The sequence below is a fragment of the Larimichthys crocea genome, chromosome III, assembly GCF_000972845.2.
Source record: "Larimichthys crocea isolate SSNF chromosome III, L_crocea_2.0, whole genome shotgun sequence".
NCBI classification, from domain to species: domain Eukaryota; kingdom Metazoa; phylum Chordata; class Actinopteri; family Sciaenidae; genus Larimichthys; species Larimichthys crocea.
In genome coordinates, this window is record NC_040013.1 from 681,387 (window position 1) to 700,574 (window position 19,188).

The window sequence follows — 19,188 nt, forward strand, 5'->3', positions numbered from 1 at the left end:
ATCAGCATCTACTATAGACGAACTTCAACCAATCAGATCAATGAACCACATAAAGTTGTCAGTGTCGTTCTTTGCTTTAAAATGATACTCTCTAGTTTTGATGCTAGCAGCATCTACGTCATTGTTGTTTTTCAAGCAAACAGTTGCCTCATGTCTTCACACATCCTTTATATATATTGATGGATCTGTGTTTGGACACAAGCGCCTGGCTTAAAGCCTGGCAAGATGGATTGTTGCGTGATACTGTGATGAGTCCAGCTCCCTCGCAAAGTTATTAACATCACGCAGGAACATGACGAAAATCTCTTTTTAGAAACTGTTCCTGCTACTCTGCACAATACAAAAAAAACTCTAAAAAGTTTCCGTCAGGACAATTTCTTTGTTAGAAAGTAGTTCCTATGAAAACTGTTAATAGTACGCTGTAGGCTTTCTTCTCCGCTGAGCGAATGAAAGCTTCTTTAGTTCTGGATGAGTCCACCTCTCCATTCATGTTGGGGAATGATTATATTGTCTTTGTGATCACCACATCAACACATTTGCTGATGTATGATGTCACTGAGAGCAGCATGGTGGTGCAGAGGTTAGTTTCTATATGCCCTGTGATGAACTGGTGACTTGTCCAGGGTGTACCAAAGTCAGCTGGGATAGGCTCCAGGCCTACCATAACTCTGATGTGGATAAGTGGTTACAGATAATGGATGGATGGATGGATGGATGGATGGATGGATGGATGGATGATGTCACTTATTCTCCTAGGTGGTGGCATCTCTGAACATAAGTGCACTCAAAACAGCTATAGCTTCATCTGCCAACTGTTGGTCTGACCCTTTTTATCAGCTGTGATTAAGTAGGCAGTGAAATGTGATCTGTTAGAGCACGGTTAGGGCAGCGGAGGAGCTTTGTATCTGTTTGCGTAACATAGCTCCTCTGCAGCGCTGAGTCATTACAAGCAACAGCTTTTAATTTGCAGATAGTCATTTGTTCCAGAGCAGTTTAAAAGTTATATTTCATTTGAATAAGCAATGCAGCATTATATGTCAACATATTGTTATTAAAAATAACCTACTGACTATAAACTAAATAGTACAGAGAGAAACTGAAATTCAACTCGCACAACAAATGTTGTATCTGTGGAAAGACTGACAGGAGGGGAGGTTTACAAAAACAAGACTTGGTTTGTCACATTTGGTAACTCTCTCTCTGACTTTATTTCTCTCTCTCTCACTCTAGATATGATAGAGAGAGCCATCATCAACACGTTTGTGGGCCATGATGTGGTGGAACCTGGTAACTACGTTCAGATGTTCCCCTACCCGTGTTACACCAGAGATGAGTAAGACATGGGCTTTTGGCTTTATGTCATAATGCTGAGCATGGCAGTGAGCAGTAATTATGAGCTAGACATTAGAGAAATATGTGAGCCGTAAATGATTTGATATGCAGTTTTAAAAAATATTATTACAAAATGTTTCTATAAATTGTTCATATGTGGCACACTTCTGTACAAAATCTGGTGATCCCTTTTAACAGTGTATTTGGTCTTTACTTGATGACCTGTGTTGTTTTTTTCAGCTTCCTGTTTGTGATCGAGCACATGATGCCTCTGTGCATGGTGATTTCCTGGGTTTACTCAGTAGCCATGATGATTCAGCACATTGTGGCTGAGAAGGAGCACCGGCTCAAAGAGGTTAGACCGTGTGATCTGTCACTGATACTCACGAGAGCACCAATTGTGGATTAATCCGCAACTGAAAATAGTCCCCATCAAATGCACCATCACCTTCTGTTTGTGTCACATTCAATAACAACTACACTGAGCAGCTCAGACCCTTCAGGAAGGGGCCTGTCATTGTCCTCTGGCAATGAGAGTGATGATGAATCTAAACAAGAGCCACTGTCATTATCAAGTTGCATCATGGTGTGAAGGATCCAGTGACTTTGGAACTTGATCCATGCTAAACATTAAAAGTGAGAATATTTCTGCCTCTGCTGCACAGATATTTACCGTTTTTATATAAATTTGTCATTTACAAGTGTTCCAGTTTTGCAAAACTAAATGGCTGGTGCACCCCTTTAATTTACATTATTTTATACTGTGGATTGAAATCTCAGACATAACACTGAGGTACAGTAGAGATCCTTGCCATTGAATGACCAAACAAAGATAAATGTAAGTGTAGGACAAAGTAGTCACGACATGTATTTATCACAATACTTCCTCAGGTGATGAAGATGATGGGTCTAAACAACGCTGTGCACTGGGTAGCTTGGTTCATCACCGGCTTTGTCCAGCTTTCCATCTCTGTCACTGCTCTGACAGCCATCTTGAAGTACGGCCGGGTATTACTCCACAGCAACCCCTTCATCATCTGGCTCTTCCTCACTATCTATGCCGTGGCCACCATCATGTTCTGGTGAGATCTCCTGGTTTCACTGAACCAGCAATGAATCTGTCACTTCTCAAAATGAAGCAGCTTCCACAGCTCAACTGTTGGCTCTTTGTAACATTCAGACACATTTGTATATAAACAGTGTGCTCTCAGAACAGTCTAATTCTATAACCAGGAAAATGGAAAGCAGCATCTTGTATCAGCAATATGGTTAAGATAATAACTCACCTCTCTCTAATTCATGGGTACAAGAGAAATGTGATTACTGACAAGCTGCACATGTACATGGACTTACACAGTGTCTCCACAGCCCACCTTAGTCCTCTCTTTGTGTCAATTAGGCAGAGTATTAAGTGTAACACTCACTCACGCATTTTTTCAGGGCTCAGAACCAAGCAACACAATCACTGTAGTTTAGGAAATGGAAGCTTAAAACTTGCTTACGCAAACACGTGAGACAAACAAGTGAAAGACATCATCATTTCTGAGTTACCAAAAGAAATCAGGTTGTAGGTTTATATAAAAAAGACCCTGCTTCTGCCCTTTGTTTATTGCATCACTAATCAGCTTTCTCATGGTCTCACTCTCTAGTGCCAAGTCTTCTTCCAAACAGCATGATGTTCATTTATGGTCCCATTTAGAGTAAAATAGACAAAAGAGCAGGGCATGCTTTAGGGAACGGCTATCACAGTGACACCATAGTGTCCTCAGGTTCTCAGTCAGGTCGACGCACTGCTCCTCCATGAGCTCCACCCTCTAAATATGGTCATTTCTGCCTCCAAAAAACCAAGATGCCAACCCAAATAACGCCAAACCCAAGGCTTCAAAACAGTTGTCCACAGACCAGTGGGTGATGTTATGGTACTTACATCCACCATCCATATGGTCTATGACAAGAAATCATAACTTTGATCCCTGGACTATAAGAGATGTCATGTAACCCTTTGTTTTCCAGTTTTTTGGTGTCAGTTATCTACTCGAAGGCCAAGCTGGCTTCAGCCTGTGGAGGAATCATCTACTTCCTCAGCTACGTGCCCTACATGTATGTGGCCATTAGGGAGGAGGTGGCCCATGATAAGATCACTGCCTTTGAGAAATGCATCGCTGTAAGACCTAAACTCTTTTTCCCCACTGTGAAGTATTACATAAATAATCCAGATGATACTAAGGTGAATACCTGACCTGTCTTCTCCAGTCGCTGATGTCCACCACAGCCTTTGGCCTTGGCTCCAAGTATTTTGCGTTGTATGAGGTAGCAGGTGTTGGCATCCAGTGGCGGACCATCAGCCAGTCACCAGTAGAAGGTGATGACTTTAACCTGGGCCTGTCCATGATGATGCTCATCATCGACGCTGGTGTGTATGGTGTGCTCACCTGGTACATAGAAGCTGTGCATCCAGGTATGAAATCATTGCCCTCTGAATCTCCACCATCATGTTCTTAATTTTTAACATACGTATGAATTCAGATAGATTAGAGCAGTTAGTTCATCCTCTGTACTGTCCTGGACTAGCAGGAGTCAAGTCTTTCTCAGGATATGCAGTTGCAGGTATAAATTCTGTTGTCATGATAGACTGCTCAAACCGCTGTCTCTCAGAATGCTGTGCTTGCTCAGGCAGTACATGTGATAAAGAGGTCTCTAGTCTTTCTCTGTAGATTAGAGCAGTTGTGTTTTCCTTCTTTTATAGGAATGTATGGGCTACCCCGGCCATGGTACTTCCCTCTGCAGAAGTCCTATTGGTCAGGCAGTGGGCGTGTCGAGACCTGGGATTGGCCATGGTGTGGAGGTGGGGCTGCCAGGCTCAGTGTGATGGAGGAAGATCAGGCTTGTGCGATGGATCAGCGGAGAACTGGTGTGAACAAAAGATCAAACTTAGTACAGTATTGACGTACACACTGTTTGTAAAGATGCTAGTTGTCTCTACTTCTCTATGCAGATGACAAAGTATTTTTCCATTCTTCTTGTAAACTTAGTTACCATAGTAATGGTCAAACAAATATTGTAGGAAGACAGAATATGTCTATTAAGTCCCTAGTGAGCTTACAGGCTCCAGCATTAATGAATTGGAACTGCTGATGTGGATTGATGTCACTACAGCTAAAAGAGGAAGTGTTTTTTGGTCATTTGGATGAACCTTATCAGGGACAGTGTGGTGAAATGTTTCTTCATCTTCATAATATCTTTCACACACCATTTATTTCTATGTTTCTCATTGTAACCCCAGAGGAGATGCGGGGCATAGAGGAGGAGCCGAGCCACCTACCATTGGTGGTGTGTATAGACAAGCTGACCAAGGTGTACAAGACTGGCAGCAAACTGGCCCTCAACAAACTGAGCCTCAACCTCCATGAAAATCAGGTGGTCTCCTTCCTGGGACACAACGGTGCTGGCAAGACCACAACCATGTGAGGGGGGCTAGTGTGTGTGCTTGTGCTTGTGTGTAATGATAAAAGTCAGCACTGAAGATTAGTCTTCAGCATACAATACTACACTTTTTTCATTGTTCAGAGTTTCCACTTCTGATCTATTACCAGCTGTTTTAACAAGCATTTTGTCATTTGTCACTGTACAGCAGCAATGACACATGGTACAGTTAGAGGAAATTGCAGACCTAGCCTGTTAGCTTGTCTTCTCACAACCACATACTGCTCCTTTCTCCTAAAATCCTTGTAAGATGAGGTTTTCTTGGCATGCACAGTTGTCATATTTAACCCCCCTAAAACTTGATTCTCATGTACTTCTCAATCATATTAAATAGTCATACATATGCAACAAATTAAAGTTCAGGTAAAAATGCAAAAATGTTTAAAGTTAGAATATAATCCTTAAAGATTTCAACTTCAACTCAATCAACTAGCTCAAGCATGAAAACATGGAACATCTGTCAGCTGTTATATTTTAATGAATGAGTTATCTAATGAGCTAATCATTAACTAGACCAGTTTATGCTAAAAACCTCAAATAAGTGACACAAGATCTGATATATTGAGGCATACAACATATAAATCTTGCTTGAACTGCCTGACACAAAGCTACTTCTACTGACAGCTTTCACTGATTTGTCACAGGTCCATCCTGACAGGCTTGTTCCCGCCCACCTCTGGTTCTGCTACCATATATGGACATGACATCCGCACAGAGATGGAGCGTATTCGTCAGAACCTGGGCATGTGTCCACAGCACAACGTCCTGTTTGACAAGCTGAGTGTTGAGGAGCATCTGTGGTTCTACTCCAGGCTCAAAGGCATGGCTGAAGAAGACATACGCAAAGAGATGGACAAGTCAGTACAGGTCTACTGCATTTTGCATGTCAAATAGAGGCTGGGGCCTTTATTTGGACAGTACAATGCATTAACTATACAGCTACACAGCAGCTACTGTATAATAGTTACAGACACTGATATGCATAATTGAATCAGCTCTACATCAAGTAGCAATGGCTTTCTTGTGTGTGTGTGTTTGTGTATCAAGGATGATTGTTGACCTGGAGTTATCCAACAAGCGTCATAGCTTGGTGCAGACTTTGTCCGGTGGGATGAAGAGGAAGTTGTCTGTGGCCATCGCCTTCGTTGGCGGTTCAAGGGCCGTCATTCTGGACGAACCCACAGCGGGGGTGGACCCCTACGCTCGCAGGGCCATCTGGGACCTCATCCTCAAGTATAAACAGGGTGAGTGAGGGCTCAGTACCAGAGGAGATCCTTACTGTGCCCCAAAAACTAAACAAAAGTTCTCATTGCAGTCCAAGGAAAGTCATGGCACTCCTGTTACGAACTGTACATGTTCAGGATCCTTTGGACATCAAACAATGCCTTAGCTTACTTTTCTTTATTGCAGCGGGTGAGGCTGCCTATATATATATATATATATATATATATATATATATATATATAGAGATATAAGATATAATAATAATATTATATATATAAAAGACTGCAAGATGTGTCATGGATACAGTTTTTTATGTGGGAATTGTAGTCCACACCAAGCTATTGGAATGTAATGATCTGCTTCTATATTCAGTTTTCACATTATTGTCACAGGCGCACTTCCTGTCCTTCCATTACATGTTTGTAATGCTGACTGCTGTATGTGTATAACTGCGTGGTATACCTATGCCCCAGGCCGGACAATTCTGCTGTCCACCCACCACATGGATGAAGCAGACCTCCTGGGAGATCGCATTGCCATTATCTCACATGGAAAACTCAAGTGCTGCGGCTCGCCACTCTTTCTGAAGAGCACCTATGGAGACGGATACAAACTGACGCTGGTCAAAAAGCAGTGTGAAGGTCGAGGTGTGTATGTCAGACTGTAAATCATCCACAGATTTCAAATAATTCAGTTCATTCATTCATTTTCTTTTATTAGTGTTTTTTTAGGATGATATGGACACTTGCATGTCCATACAACCTCTCCTTCCCTTCTCTCTCAAGTTGATGACCTCCCTCCAAACTCTTCTCACTTCATCTCCACTTTGGCCTCTTTTACTGGAAACATTGTTTCCCTGTCTAACTCTCTTCTCTGTTCATCCTTTCCTCCCTCCCTCGCTCAATCCGTCCTTCATGTTGTGTTTTCCTTTCGTCCTTCAGGACAGGGCAGCCAGCTACAGCCTCCCTCGTCTCTTTCTCCCTCCTCCTCTCTGTCGCCTTGCTCAGAGTCTCGTGTCACCCAGTTTATTCGCCAGTTTGTGGCATCCTGCCTGCTGGTGTCCGACTCCAACACTGAGCTGTCTTACGTCCTGCCCTCTGAGGCTGTCAAGAAGGGCTGCTTTGAGAGGCTGTTCCAGGTACAAACACACACACAAACACAGCACCTCATCTTTTTTATGGTTGTTGGTTTTTTATCAACACACTTACTTTGGCAATCCCAAAGTTTACAAAGATAATCTGTCAGGCTGAATTTTGGGGGATAAAAGAATCCACAGATGATGTAGAATATTCTCATTTTATGGAATGGTGCGTCCATAAAAAACAAAACACAAGGACAAATGCAATTAGTTTCATCACCTTAAACCACACAGATCATATTTTATTTGTTTAGCCCAAAGTCACAAAGTACATTTGCCTCTGAGGGCTTTACAATCTGTACAGGGAGTAGGGCTGCCACAAATGATTATTTTGATAGTCGACTAATCACCGATTATTTTTCGATTAGTCGATTAATCGGATCATACGTTAATTGACTGTAAAACATACAGCTTATGGCACCAGCATGCAGCTGATCAGATCATTAGCCTTCAGCTTGAAGTATGAGCTAACTGAAAATAAAAACAATTAAGATGATAACTCATTAACCCTTTAATGAGAGTCCACGGCCCCGGGAAACGTCAAGGTCCGGGTGGGCGGGCGCTGTAAAGCTCGCGGCTCCGCCCCCGAGCCTTTCCAAGCCGACCCAGAGCCGCCGCGGAGGAAATGCGTCCGGCAGGGCCCAGCCAGTGCCTGGGAGACGTCCCATGAGGGGATCCTCCCGCACCGTGTGGCCGTCCCTGCCCTGCCGAGTTGAATCCCCCGGGTAGACTGCACGGAAGTTGCGGAAAAATCGCGGTGATTGGTTAAAATTGCAACACCGCCCTGAATTCACGGGGATTCACTGAAGTTGCGTTGAAGTTGCAAATCGCAACATCGTGAATTCCTGGAGGGTCTGTGATATGGTATCATTTACGGTACAGTCAGGCCTGACGCCGATTACCACTACTGTGCATGTGCCTAGGTGTGTGTGTGTGTGTGTGTTTGTGTGTGTGTGATTGTATGCAACAGAAAGGCAGTGGAAGCTGCAGCCGCAGTTTCGAGAGAAAAGCAAAGTAAAAAAAGAAAAAAAAGATGCTCGTCGATATAATCGTGACTAATCGACTAATCGTGGCAGCCCTAACAGGGAGTGACACCCTCTGTCCTTAGACCCTCGGTTCCAGTGAGGAAAAACTTGCCCACAAAAAACCTTTAACAGGGAAAAAAGGTGGAAGAAACCTCAGGAAGAGCCACAGAGGAGGGATCCCTCTCCCAGGACGGACAGACGTGCAATGGATGTCACGTGTACAGAACAAATCAACACAAACATATTGTACAATTATAATGAATGATAAAATGACAATGAATCACAATGAATGATAAAATGACAATGAATTACAGTGAATGATAAAATGATTACAGTAGCAGTGGAACCTGTGATAGAGATAGAGAGACAGATGCACAGCAGCAGCAAATCATCAACTAACTATAAACTGTAATGGATATATGGTAGCAATAATGACAGTAATAATATATGTAGAGGACGTCATGAAGGACCACAGCAGCAGCCACGATCCATGAGAACCTGCTGGACGACAGAGCACAGAAACTCTGGGGAAGAAGTTTAGTTAGTAACATGTATTATCATACATTAATGAGATGCATGTTAATGATGATGATGCACTCTAAATCCTGACTGAAAATCCTCAAATAGACTATTGTTATGGAGAAAGTCACACAGCTGATTAGCTACAGCTTTCTCAAGTATCTTAGACAGAAAGGGAAGGTTTGATATCAGTCTGTAGTTGGCTAAGACCTCTGGGTCTAGAGTGGGCTTTTTAAGAAGAGGTTTAATTACAGCTACCTTAAAGGACTGTGGTACATATCCTGATAATAAAGACAGATTAATCGTATCCAATAAAGAATGACTAACTAGAGGTAAAACATCCTTGAGCAGCCTGGTTGGGATGGGGTCTAAGAGACAGGTTGACGGCTTAGCTGCAGAAATGATTAAAGTTATTTGATGAAGGTCGATGGGAGAAAAACAGTCTAAATACATATCAGGTTTTACAGCTGTTTCCAAACTTGCTGTATGAACAACATAACAAATGAATGGCCAAATACACTACAAAATATGGCACACTTGAACACAGGTGTCAGTCTCTTTTTGAAAATGATGCACAACAGGTCACAGTGTCACACAGCTGATTTGAGCAGATTCCTTGTTAGACTGGGCAGTAATTTGGCATTCTTTTCTGTTGGCTTCAGGCTTTAGAGCAGAGCTTAGACAGCCTGGCTTTGACCAGCTTTGGAGTGATGGATACAACCCTAGAGGAGGTCTTCCTCAAAGTGTCTGAAGAGGACCAGTCTCTGGAGAACAGTGATGCTGGTAAGACTGTCTTCTTTCCCATGTGTCTTCAGCTAGCTAAACACCTCTAGAAAGATTTTAGCTTTCATTAATTAGTCATGACTTCCTCAACAAAAATCCAAATGTGCACTGTCTCAGTAAAAGTTCTGACTCTGAACATGCAGACATTGGGTTCAGTGTTTGGCTCCAGGCTAATATGATAATCTTCTTCCTCTGTCTCTCTTTGTCAATTGACAGACATGAAGGGATCACCAGGGGGAAGCTCAGTGGGGAAATCCTCAGTGGGTTCAGCAGTCCAGGGGGGGCCACAGGGTGAGACTGGACCTTCAGTAAAGTGTGAGAAGCCAGAGGTGGAACTGAGTAATTTGGTGATGTGCTCCAGGCTGAGCGAGAGCCAGTCCTCCCTGAAATCCTCTTCGTCTATCGGCTCAGTGAGAGGGGATGAAGGGGGACTCTACGCAGACTTCTACGGAGATTACTGTCCATTGTTTGACAACGGCCAAGAGTCTGACTCTGCCAGTCTTAGAGGTAAGACAGCAAGATGGCAGGTGTGCTGTGTCACTGACTTTTAATCTAGTCACTGTACCTCGTGGTAACTGAAATATTAGGTGATGATCTCAGTATATGATATATCTGATTTTGCGTCTGCTGCTTACATTAGGTCTGCAAGAACATCTCTTATGTTGAGAACTATTTTCTTTGATTTAGTTTAGTTTCTCTAACTTTCTTTAACATAAATATTTTGACATTACATTTCCTGAAATGCCTCTCAAGTTTTTTTTTTTTAAATTTTATTTTATTGTCACATATAATCATTCTGGTACAAATTTTAGCATCACACCTTTCCTTACATATGTTCTGTCACATTTCTGCCTCTGTGATGCTGTGACACTGCATTTGACAGTTATGTGTTATTCTCTCCTTAAAGTCTTTTAAAGACTTCAAAGTTAGACATAAATGTGTTTATACGTCATGTGTATGTGAAAAAAAGTTGCATAAAGTCTTTATTGTCCACAGACAATTCAATTCAGTTTCATTTATATAGCGCCATATCATAACAAAAGTTATGTCATGACACTTTCCATACAGAGCAGGTCTAGACTGTACTCTTTATAATGTTATTTACAGAGACCAACAGTTCCACCATGAGCAAACACTTGACTTGGCTTTCTTTTCAAGTTCATTACAAGTGAAAATAGTCAGGAGTTGGTTTTTACCAGGCCTCTGTCATTTGTCACACATAATCATAGTCAAATGTATTTTTGTGAGCTCCTGCTATTTATTTAATTAAAAAATAATCAATTAATTAAAAATAGTGTAATATGGTTAGTAATGTGAGTGTGAGTGTATATAAATAAAGTCAAACTAGTGTAAGATCTAGGTGTTGTTTAGCTCAGTTAGTAGAGCAGCCACCACATGTACAAAGGATCAGTCCTTGCCGCAGTTGCCCAGGGTTTGAATCGACCTGTGGCTCTTTCCCACATGTCATTCCCCATCTCTCTCTCCCCAGATTCCTGTCACTCTTCAGCTGTCTCTATCAAAAATAAAGCTTGTAATAAATATATTTAAAAAAGTATTGGTGCTATATAAGTAATAATAATAATGAATCAGTTATGAAGAAAAGTATTCTTAAGATTCGGTCTTAGGCAGTGTCCTCCTTCAGGATTCTAGTAGTCTGAGGGTAGAAGCTCTTCCTGATCCTCAGTGCAGGATCCTTCTTCCACAGCAGGCAGAAAAGGCCTTTATCTCGGTGGTTGGGATCCTCACTGTCAGCAGTCAGGTATCATTGAGGGTAATATAGGTGCCAAGACAAGGAAGAAGATATATAGAATAAAAAAGACTATATATAATATTATTCTTTCTGCTGCATCAGTATTGATCCTTTTTGTGAGCTGTGTGACAATGTTAGAAGGAGTGCAGTGCTAAATTGGTGGAGTAACCCCACTGGTATTAAATCTACATTTATCTGCTGTCTGCTGAACAGATGAAAGCCTACCAACTACTACCAAGTGCAGACATAACTGTTAACTGTTTACAGGGGAGCTGACTATGCTGTGACCAAAACTCACAGACATGTAGGCCTACTTACTGACAATCAGGAGGTTTACAAGTTCACAGGTCATACAGTTCAGCTGTGATATTATTGATCTTCACAAGGATCCGTTCTAGGCCCCCCGTCAACTCTGCTGCACCCAGGCATTCTCTAGCTTATAATACATAGTTACCAAGCCAATACTTCTACAAAATTCAACGTGTACTCATACAGAAGATAAAAACCGGGAAACTCTTAAACCACTGGATCCCAGTTACCACAGTGCCTACTACTTGTGACAGTTATATATAAGTCATATGAAAAGTTCATTGACATATAGAAGGTATTACCTTTCCATTTGAAAGGAGTTATTATTATTACTGTTTATTATTGCTTTTACTCCTCATAATAATTCTTCTGAATATTTTCATTAATGTGGTGTCAGTCATTGAGTTGTTGTGCAGTTGCAAAGTTGTGTATGATATTTTTTCTCTGCTGTAGAAGAGATCTTGTTCTTAATCAGACTTCCTGAATAAACACCTTTGAGCCTTTTACTTATCTAGATTACATAGATAAAATCATTCATACATGTAGAAATACTGCCATTCAATTTATTATTCATCAACCTTTTTTTTCATATGATGTCTTCAGGCGATGCAGAGAACCCCTCGTCACCAGAGCCGGAGGTCCTGGAGGGGCAGGGCAGCTTCAAGTTGGAGGGCTGGTGGTTAAAGCTAAGCCAGTTTCATGGCCTCATCGTCAAGAGGTTCCACTGTGCTAAAAGGAACACCAAGGGCCTCTTCTCTCAGATCCTCCTTCCTGCCTTCTTTGTCTGTGTGGCCATGACTGTGGCTTTATCTGTGCCTGAGATTGGTGAGATTTTACACATAGAGTTAAGAGCAGATTTCTATCCTGCTTCTTGGGACAGAGAGAACTATTATTTTTCTGTCCTGCAAGGCAAATAGTACACTCAGTGAACAAGCATGTGAATGCACACTGTACGTAGTATTGGTGAAGTGCTTCGCATTTACAGTGATACTAAGCAAAGCTACCCGATACGCACACATTCACACAACCATCAGGAGCAACTTAGGATTCAGTATCTTGCTCAGGGGCACTTCAACTTGACTGGGGCAGCTGGGAGTTGAAACAGTGACCCTCCGATTACTAGCTCTACCACCTGAGCCACAGCTGCCCAATCCTGGAGCAGTCTCACTTTGGGGACCACACATTTCTACTTGAAACACAAAGTACATAAACGGGTTAATCACATAGGGCATGCACCAGCTGCAGCCGTAATAAGTGTTGATGATAATACTGATGGAAGCAGTTCATTGTCACCATATTAGTGATTACAGATTACGGCTATTTAGCTGACTGCATTAATTCTGCCCTATTTGGGTTAATTACTTCACCCAGCTGTAAATTAGTCACTTATTAAATGGCTGTAATGAAACCAAGCAGGTCTCCTGCTGCTGAAGACAAGGATTCGAAAGCACAGACAGAGAGCAATCACTGTATTCAACCTACATTTATTTCAACAACTCCTACAGTTGCTTCTCTATGAGTGCTTTTCTTACGGCGCTCTGATAACACAGTATCACTAGTGGTGGAGGAGGTATCCAGAGCATTTACTGAAGAAAATGCCAAACACATCAGAAATGTTTTATTTAATAGTGTTTTATTTTATATATTATATATATAATTCTGCAAACTGAAAAACATTCAAAATGGTAATGGTGTTAAGGGCATTTTTTTTTTTTTTTAATTTTTTGTGCACGGTGCACCAAAGATGCAAAGAATCAAACAAACTCAGTGTAGTACAGATGAATGGTGGCAGAGCAGCTTGTGTTTATGTTGCAAACAGCATTCATCAAAGCAGCTGTAGATTTCAGATGATTGATGTGGTTTGAGGATTTCACTAACATGCCAGCAAACAGTTGCCTAACGCAACAGGCACATTACTGACATCCACCTGATGATAACTGGAATTATTTTCTGTGGGTTTGTCACTCCAGTTTTACCTTTCATATGACACATTCATAGTCATTTGACCCATTGTGATATCAAAATATACTATAATATACTGTAACTATAACTACTACTACTATAACTACTAATAGACTGCAGCTTCGATAAATTAAAAATTGTAAAGAATGTAAGAAGTCTTTATGATGTATGGGGCTCTCTCTATAATGTTGGCTGTTAATTTCTTGTAGTTGGTGCCTTTGTTTAATAAAAAACAGTGTTCTGTATTTATTGAATGTTACGTTTGTCTTGTTTTACAGGAGATTTGCCGCCCCTGATTTTGTCCCCATCTCAATATCATAACTATACCCAGCCTAGAGGCAACTTCATTCCTTATGCCAATGAAAACAGACCTCAGTACAGGTAAGATGATGTTTGTTCTACAGTTACATTATGCAGGACACTGTTTTAGTGCTATTTTTAATCTACTACTAAATGTACACTGAACAAAAATATGAACAACATCAAGATGCTGCTGCTGCTGATGCTTTTAACTGATCACTATAAAAGTAAAATAAAAAATGTTCAGTTTGAGCTTAAAAAAGATATTTATGACGCACTGAACCCCCCAATAGCTTGATCTGTGATGCTGTGATGGAGCCAAGATGTGGGCACAACATCAGGAGTCGGCTGGGTAGTGGAGCCACCTTAGCTCCAAGCTAGGTTAGCATAGCTCTTATCCTGGCTCTTTATCCCCTCTTCCTGGGGCGGTTGCATGACTTGCAGCAGTGCTTTGTCCAGCTGGTCTGGCTTGGTGGTTGGAAATATGCTGTGGGCAGTAACAAATTAAAACAAAAATGTAGCTGGTCCATTACTATACACAGATTCAGGACTGTGTATGTTGACCCTTTCAGCTGCATTGAAATTGGGGTCTCTTTGTGACTAGTATGCACAAGGGGTACCATTTAAGTGATCAACAGTGGTTCCAGGGTAGGTACTTGAAGAAATGTGAGCCCCTCCTTCAAAAGTACATCTGTTTGTTCCTTACCTAGAAATAATGGATACTCAAAAGAGTTTGTGCAGACCCCTTGCAGAAATAGACAAATTCCATTTTGGAATGGATTTCTTTATGACTTCAGTAATCCGTGCAGATTTCCATTGTTGCATGTTTGGTCTCACCCTTTTAGGAGTAAGCTGTCACCAGATGCCAGCCCACAGAAGATCATCAACACGCTCCGTCTGCCTTCAGGTGTGGGTGCTACCTGCGTCCTCAAAACCCCCTTCAACAGCACCCTGGACCAGCTGGCCCAGACCCTCAACCCCAGCGCCAATAACTCCAAGACCCTGGCTGCCCGCTACTTTGACTCCATGTGTCTTGACTCCTTCACCCAAGGGGTCCCTCTCTCCAACTTTGTACCCCCACCTCCATCACCGGCACCTTCAGATGACCCAGACCCTCGCTTCGAAGATGGACTGTGGAACATTACAGTTGCCCCTCCAACCACGGTCCATGGTGAGTTCATCTCATAAGGCGACCACTTTTATATGTGCAACCCATTTAAATATGTGTAGATTCAAATATATCATAGTTCAGGGTGAAGTAATTGTGGGACCCTGGGACTTTCTTGGTAAGTCCTTTGCATCATTTGACCAGCTTGGCCCTCTAAAGATCTGGTTATCTGCTGGTTAGATATACTGTAGGCAGTTTATGCAGAGCAGACACCTTGTTTCTCAGTAAGCCCACCCTTAACTGCTATTCATACTTTACTTGCTCTTCACCCATTGTTTCCATCCTTTATGATAAAATATCAAATTCTTAGATTAGTACATTTAGCTTCAACTATTTAAAACAGTTGACAGTGTATAGATGGTACATTCAGTCACATATAGCATCTTATGCTAGTCCTGCCCCACTCCCTGTACAGTTTGTAAAGCCCCCAGAGGCAAATGTACTTTGTGACTTTGGGCTATACAAATAAAATCTGATTTGATTTATTTGATCAGTTAAATGTTTTAGGTGCGGATTAGACTCGTTTAGAAAATATTCACCATTGTCTTATTTTTGTGGTGAGATAACCACACCTTTTTCTTTGTTCAGAATTAGCTAGGAATGTTTTATGAATTTTCTTTTTTCCTCCTTCTAACAGTTTCTCACTGTCAGAATGAATATGCTAAACAGGGCCAGCTCATTAAGTCTATGTGAAAGAGGTCATTAATCCATATTATATTTTGAGCCTGCCTACGCTTCAGTTGTGTGTATTCATGGTATATACAGATGTAATATCTGAAATGTGCAGACATCTAAATGTTTCTATGTGTGCATGTATGCAGTACATGTACAACATGAGCATGAACATTCAGCCACCCTTTAGAAAAAAAATAATAATAAAATATAAAAAGAAAAAAAAGTAATTGGTCATTACTCCTATCAAGAATTCTTGATATTTCATTAGACCACATTGTAACACAGTTGCGCATTAGTTTCCTGGCTTACAAAAGAATGCAGAGATAATGAAAACATAAGTTGACAATACAATGGATAATTAATTTGAGCTGTTGAAAAGATAAGTAAGAGCATAGTGTGGCAATGAGTCTTTATTAAAAAGAACAGGACTGAAAAGTTCAACTTAATCAATTTTAATCCCAATGATTCTGGAAAACCAACTCTAGGGTAGTAGCCAGAGAACTATGTATGCACAGATGTCATTCACATAGATAAAGCAGAACATCATCAGCATAGTAGCAACAGAAACAAAACTGACATATAACGTGGTCTAAAGTGGACATATAGAGGGAAAATAAGCCAGATTGATCTTTGAGGAACTCCACAGGTCAGATGAGCACAGTCAGGTATTTTGGCAGCTAGATACAAAGAACTGCAACAAGAAAAACAGAAAAAAAGAAAACATCAGTGAATTAATAAAAACAGTGTGTTATTAATTCCATCTGTGCTCTTCCTCTTTTATGTTTGCTCAGAGCCTGTGACATCTCCTCCTACCCTGCCCCTTTCCGTCCATGAGCCGGTGCGTTGTACCTGCTCCATGCAGGGGACAGGCTTCTCCTGCCCCAGTGGGGTAGGAGGCCGGCCGCCCATCATGAAGGTGGTGACAGGTGACATCCTGGTGGACATCACAGGCCGAAACGTTTCTGAGTATCTGCTGTTCACATCAGACAGACTGCGCCTGCACAGGTAGGAATGCTGTGCATTTTATAAAGTAAGGTAACTAAGCTTTTTTACCAAGTTGATCGTTACCTTACTTTGAAGAATATGAACAATATCCTACAGCTGTTTTTGGCTTATACAAACATCAATGAGTCTGATTTTACACCACATCAAACACTAAATTCATTGAAGAATCATGATTTGCATGAATGCATTCTCTATTGCTCTTGTAGTTTTTGGCTAAGCATCATAAACCCTACTGTCCCTCCCAGCCTCATTCTTCTGTGAAGTGTCTCAGCCATGAAAAAATGTGACTGAATGAAACAGAAAAAAAGACATTTCCTCAGTCCAATTATTATTTATTTATCATTAATGCTATGATTATGATATCACACTATGAAATTTTAGTGAGAGGTGCATAGGATCAGAAACTCTTGACTGGGAAGCAAGCAAAGAATTCTGGACACTGATCATCCTTTTACTCAGTAAATCACAGACCTCTTCTGTGATCTTTGCCGATGACAATCTGAGGACCTATTAATAATGTCAGTACAAGTGATTGGCAGTGTGCAGAATTTCTTGCTGTTTGTCGTAGAAGACATTAGGTAGTTCTCCCGTAGACCAGGCAGCTGGATCTTCGTCATTGGAGCCTCCTGTGGAGGCTGTAGAGGTGTTCATCCAGTCTGCTGAGTCCTCAATTGGACAGCAACTCAGCAACAAGCAAGGTAGAGGAAGGCCAGGACGCAGACTGCCCACACATCAGTAGACTCAGTGAAGGGCAGCCTGAGAGTAACATCTGAAGTCCTTTGAGGAGAAATGTAGATATTTAGAAAAATGACTCAAGCCAGCAGATGAAGATACCTGCATCCTGCTGGCTGAATCTCCAACCCAGGCTCTGTGAAATGGCTTCATCGAAGTCCATTCATTTTACAGTGAAGGGTTGGTCCTTCTGGTTGACTAACTAATGTTGTCAGGTCTGATGTCAGTATGCCTCCGTCTGTGGCTCGGAGGCAGAGCGGGTTCGATTCCCAGTTCAATCCCCTCCAGTCTGCATGTCGAAGTTACTGAAGATACTGAATATACTGAACCCCAAATTGCTCCTGAAGGCTGCGCCATCCAAAGCGACCAATATCTGCAAGGACAAAACAAGAAAGGACAAGTTTAGGATTTAGTGTTGTTGTGTTAGGGTTAGGGTATGGTTTTTTTCATTTATGAGTATAAGAATAATGATACATACCTGCTGTGCAATTGGTCAGACCTCTCTCAACGGCAGTGGATTCCGTTTTAATTCTAGGATCAGATCATAGAGACTCCAATCCAGCATCTCAAATGTTTAGACCCATATGATCTAACCGCTCAAAGATCTTCATTCAGGACACTTACTAACATCTGACACCTGGAAGAAGAGTGGAGACATGAAACAGTTTAAAGTACATACTGTGACAGAGGTTACAGAAAGGGGATGTAACTGTATGTCATAAGAATCAAAAGGAGTCCAAAGTTATTCCTCTTTCTCTGTGTCCTGGATATAATCTGTCTTTGAGGATCTTAACAGTTACTGCCTCATTTGTATCCAGCTTTTGGCACCTGGCCACTTTAGCAAAGCAGCCTTCACAGATAAACTCCAAATCAGAGTAACTGGAAGTGCTGCTGGACAGAACTTCACCTGCCTCAACATCAGGTGCTGTCAGTGTGACTGTGAGGAGAGACGGGAAAATATGTGAAGTTCAGGTGTTCTGTCTGTGAGGGTCATTCAGTCCACACACCACCAGACCGTATGTTAAAGAATTAGATACTGCTGATTTTCTCACCTTTTCAATGAATTCTTTTAAAACAAAACAAATCTGAAAAGAGATTTAAGATGGCTGAGATCAAATGATTTACAAACTTGTAATATATTTTTAAGGAGCAGCTTGAGGCTTGTTGTTAGGAGCAAATTTGTGTTTTCAAAGCAGATACATTCAGCACCATGTTCAGTTTTGGGTGTTGAGTCTTCTTAGCTGATGCATCAGAGGAATCGGGTGTCTGGCAGCTGGGCCACAGTGACATTTTTCAGATCAGAAGTCTGATCACAGTTTAAAATTTTAAGGTTGCGAAGGACCTTCAAACTTGGACCTTTTCAAATTTAGAATGTAAGACTGTCTCCAAACAACTCTGTGTCCTGTCCATTATTTGAAACAGTAAAATGTGAGACAAGCTTTGCAAAAATAAACTATCAGTGTTGTTTCATTGATTGAAAATTGCAGTGAAAAGACAAAAAAGAAAAGGGTAGAACAGCTGTTCAAAGCATCCTCCTGTAAAACAGTTTGAGAAGTATTTAAACTTGATGGCTGCATTACAGAACATGGTTATGTGTGGAGTGGAGTCTTATGCATTGTGTGCATCTTCTTTAGCAGGTGTCAGGTAACATAACCTGTAACAGCTTCAGTTTTATATTACAAATGGGGAGTATGACTAAGCTGCAGCTAAGGTCATGAAGGATGCAGCATTTTGGTAGCTTAACCTGTATTAGAGACTAGTCATCACATCTCAGCCTCTGCTG

The 19,188-nt window shown here is 41.4% G+C and overlaps 1 protein-coding gene across 5 annotated transcripts in view; it reads left to right on the forward strand.

Annotated features, from left to right (window-relative positions):
- The window catches only part of abca2 (ATP-binding cassette, sub-family A (ABC1), member 2), an 85,245-nt gene that overhangs the window by 54,428 nt on the left and 11,629 nt on the right, over nucleotides 1–19,188 (forward strand). For all 5 annotated transcript variants that reach the window (XM_019273102.2, XM_019273103.2, XM_019273100.2 and 2 more), the window contains 17 exons: nucleotides 1,231–1,333; nucleotides 1,573–1,687; nucleotides 2,224–2,414; nucleotides 3,346–3,496; nucleotides 3,586–3,790; nucleotides 4,079–4,243; nucleotides 4,616–4,796; nucleotides 5,460–5,672; nucleotides 5,863–6,059; nucleotides 6,513–6,686; nucleotides 6,981–7,177; nucleotides 9,384–9,504; nucleotides 9,721–10,011; nucleotides 12,167–12,388; nucleotides 13,804–13,906; nucleotides 14,671–14,996; nucleotides 16,460–16,673. In XM_019273102.2, the coding sequence (XP_019128647.1) occupies nucleotides 1,231–1,333; nucleotides 1,573–1,687; nucleotides 2,224–2,414; nucleotides 3,346–3,496; nucleotides 3,586–3,790; nucleotides 4,079–4,243; nucleotides 4,616–4,796; nucleotides 5,460–5,672; nucleotides 5,863–6,059; nucleotides 6,513–6,686; nucleotides 6,981–7,177; nucleotides 9,384–9,504; nucleotides 9,721–10,011; nucleotides 12,167–12,388; nucleotides 13,804–13,906; nucleotides 14,671–14,996; nucleotides 16,460–16,673 (3,169 nt within the window). The remainder of the gene's footprint in view (nucleotides 1–1,230; nucleotides 1,334–1,572; nucleotides 1,688–2,223; nucleotides 2,415–3,345; nucleotides 3,497–3,585; nucleotides 3,791–4,078; nucleotides 4,244–4,615; nucleotides 4,797–5,459; nucleotides 5,673–5,862; nucleotides 6,060–6,512; nucleotides 6,687–6,980; nucleotides 7,178–9,383; nucleotides 9,505–9,720; nucleotides 10,012–12,166; nucleotides 12,389–13,803; nucleotides 13,907–14,670; nucleotides 14,997–16,459; nucleotides 16,674–19,188) is intronic.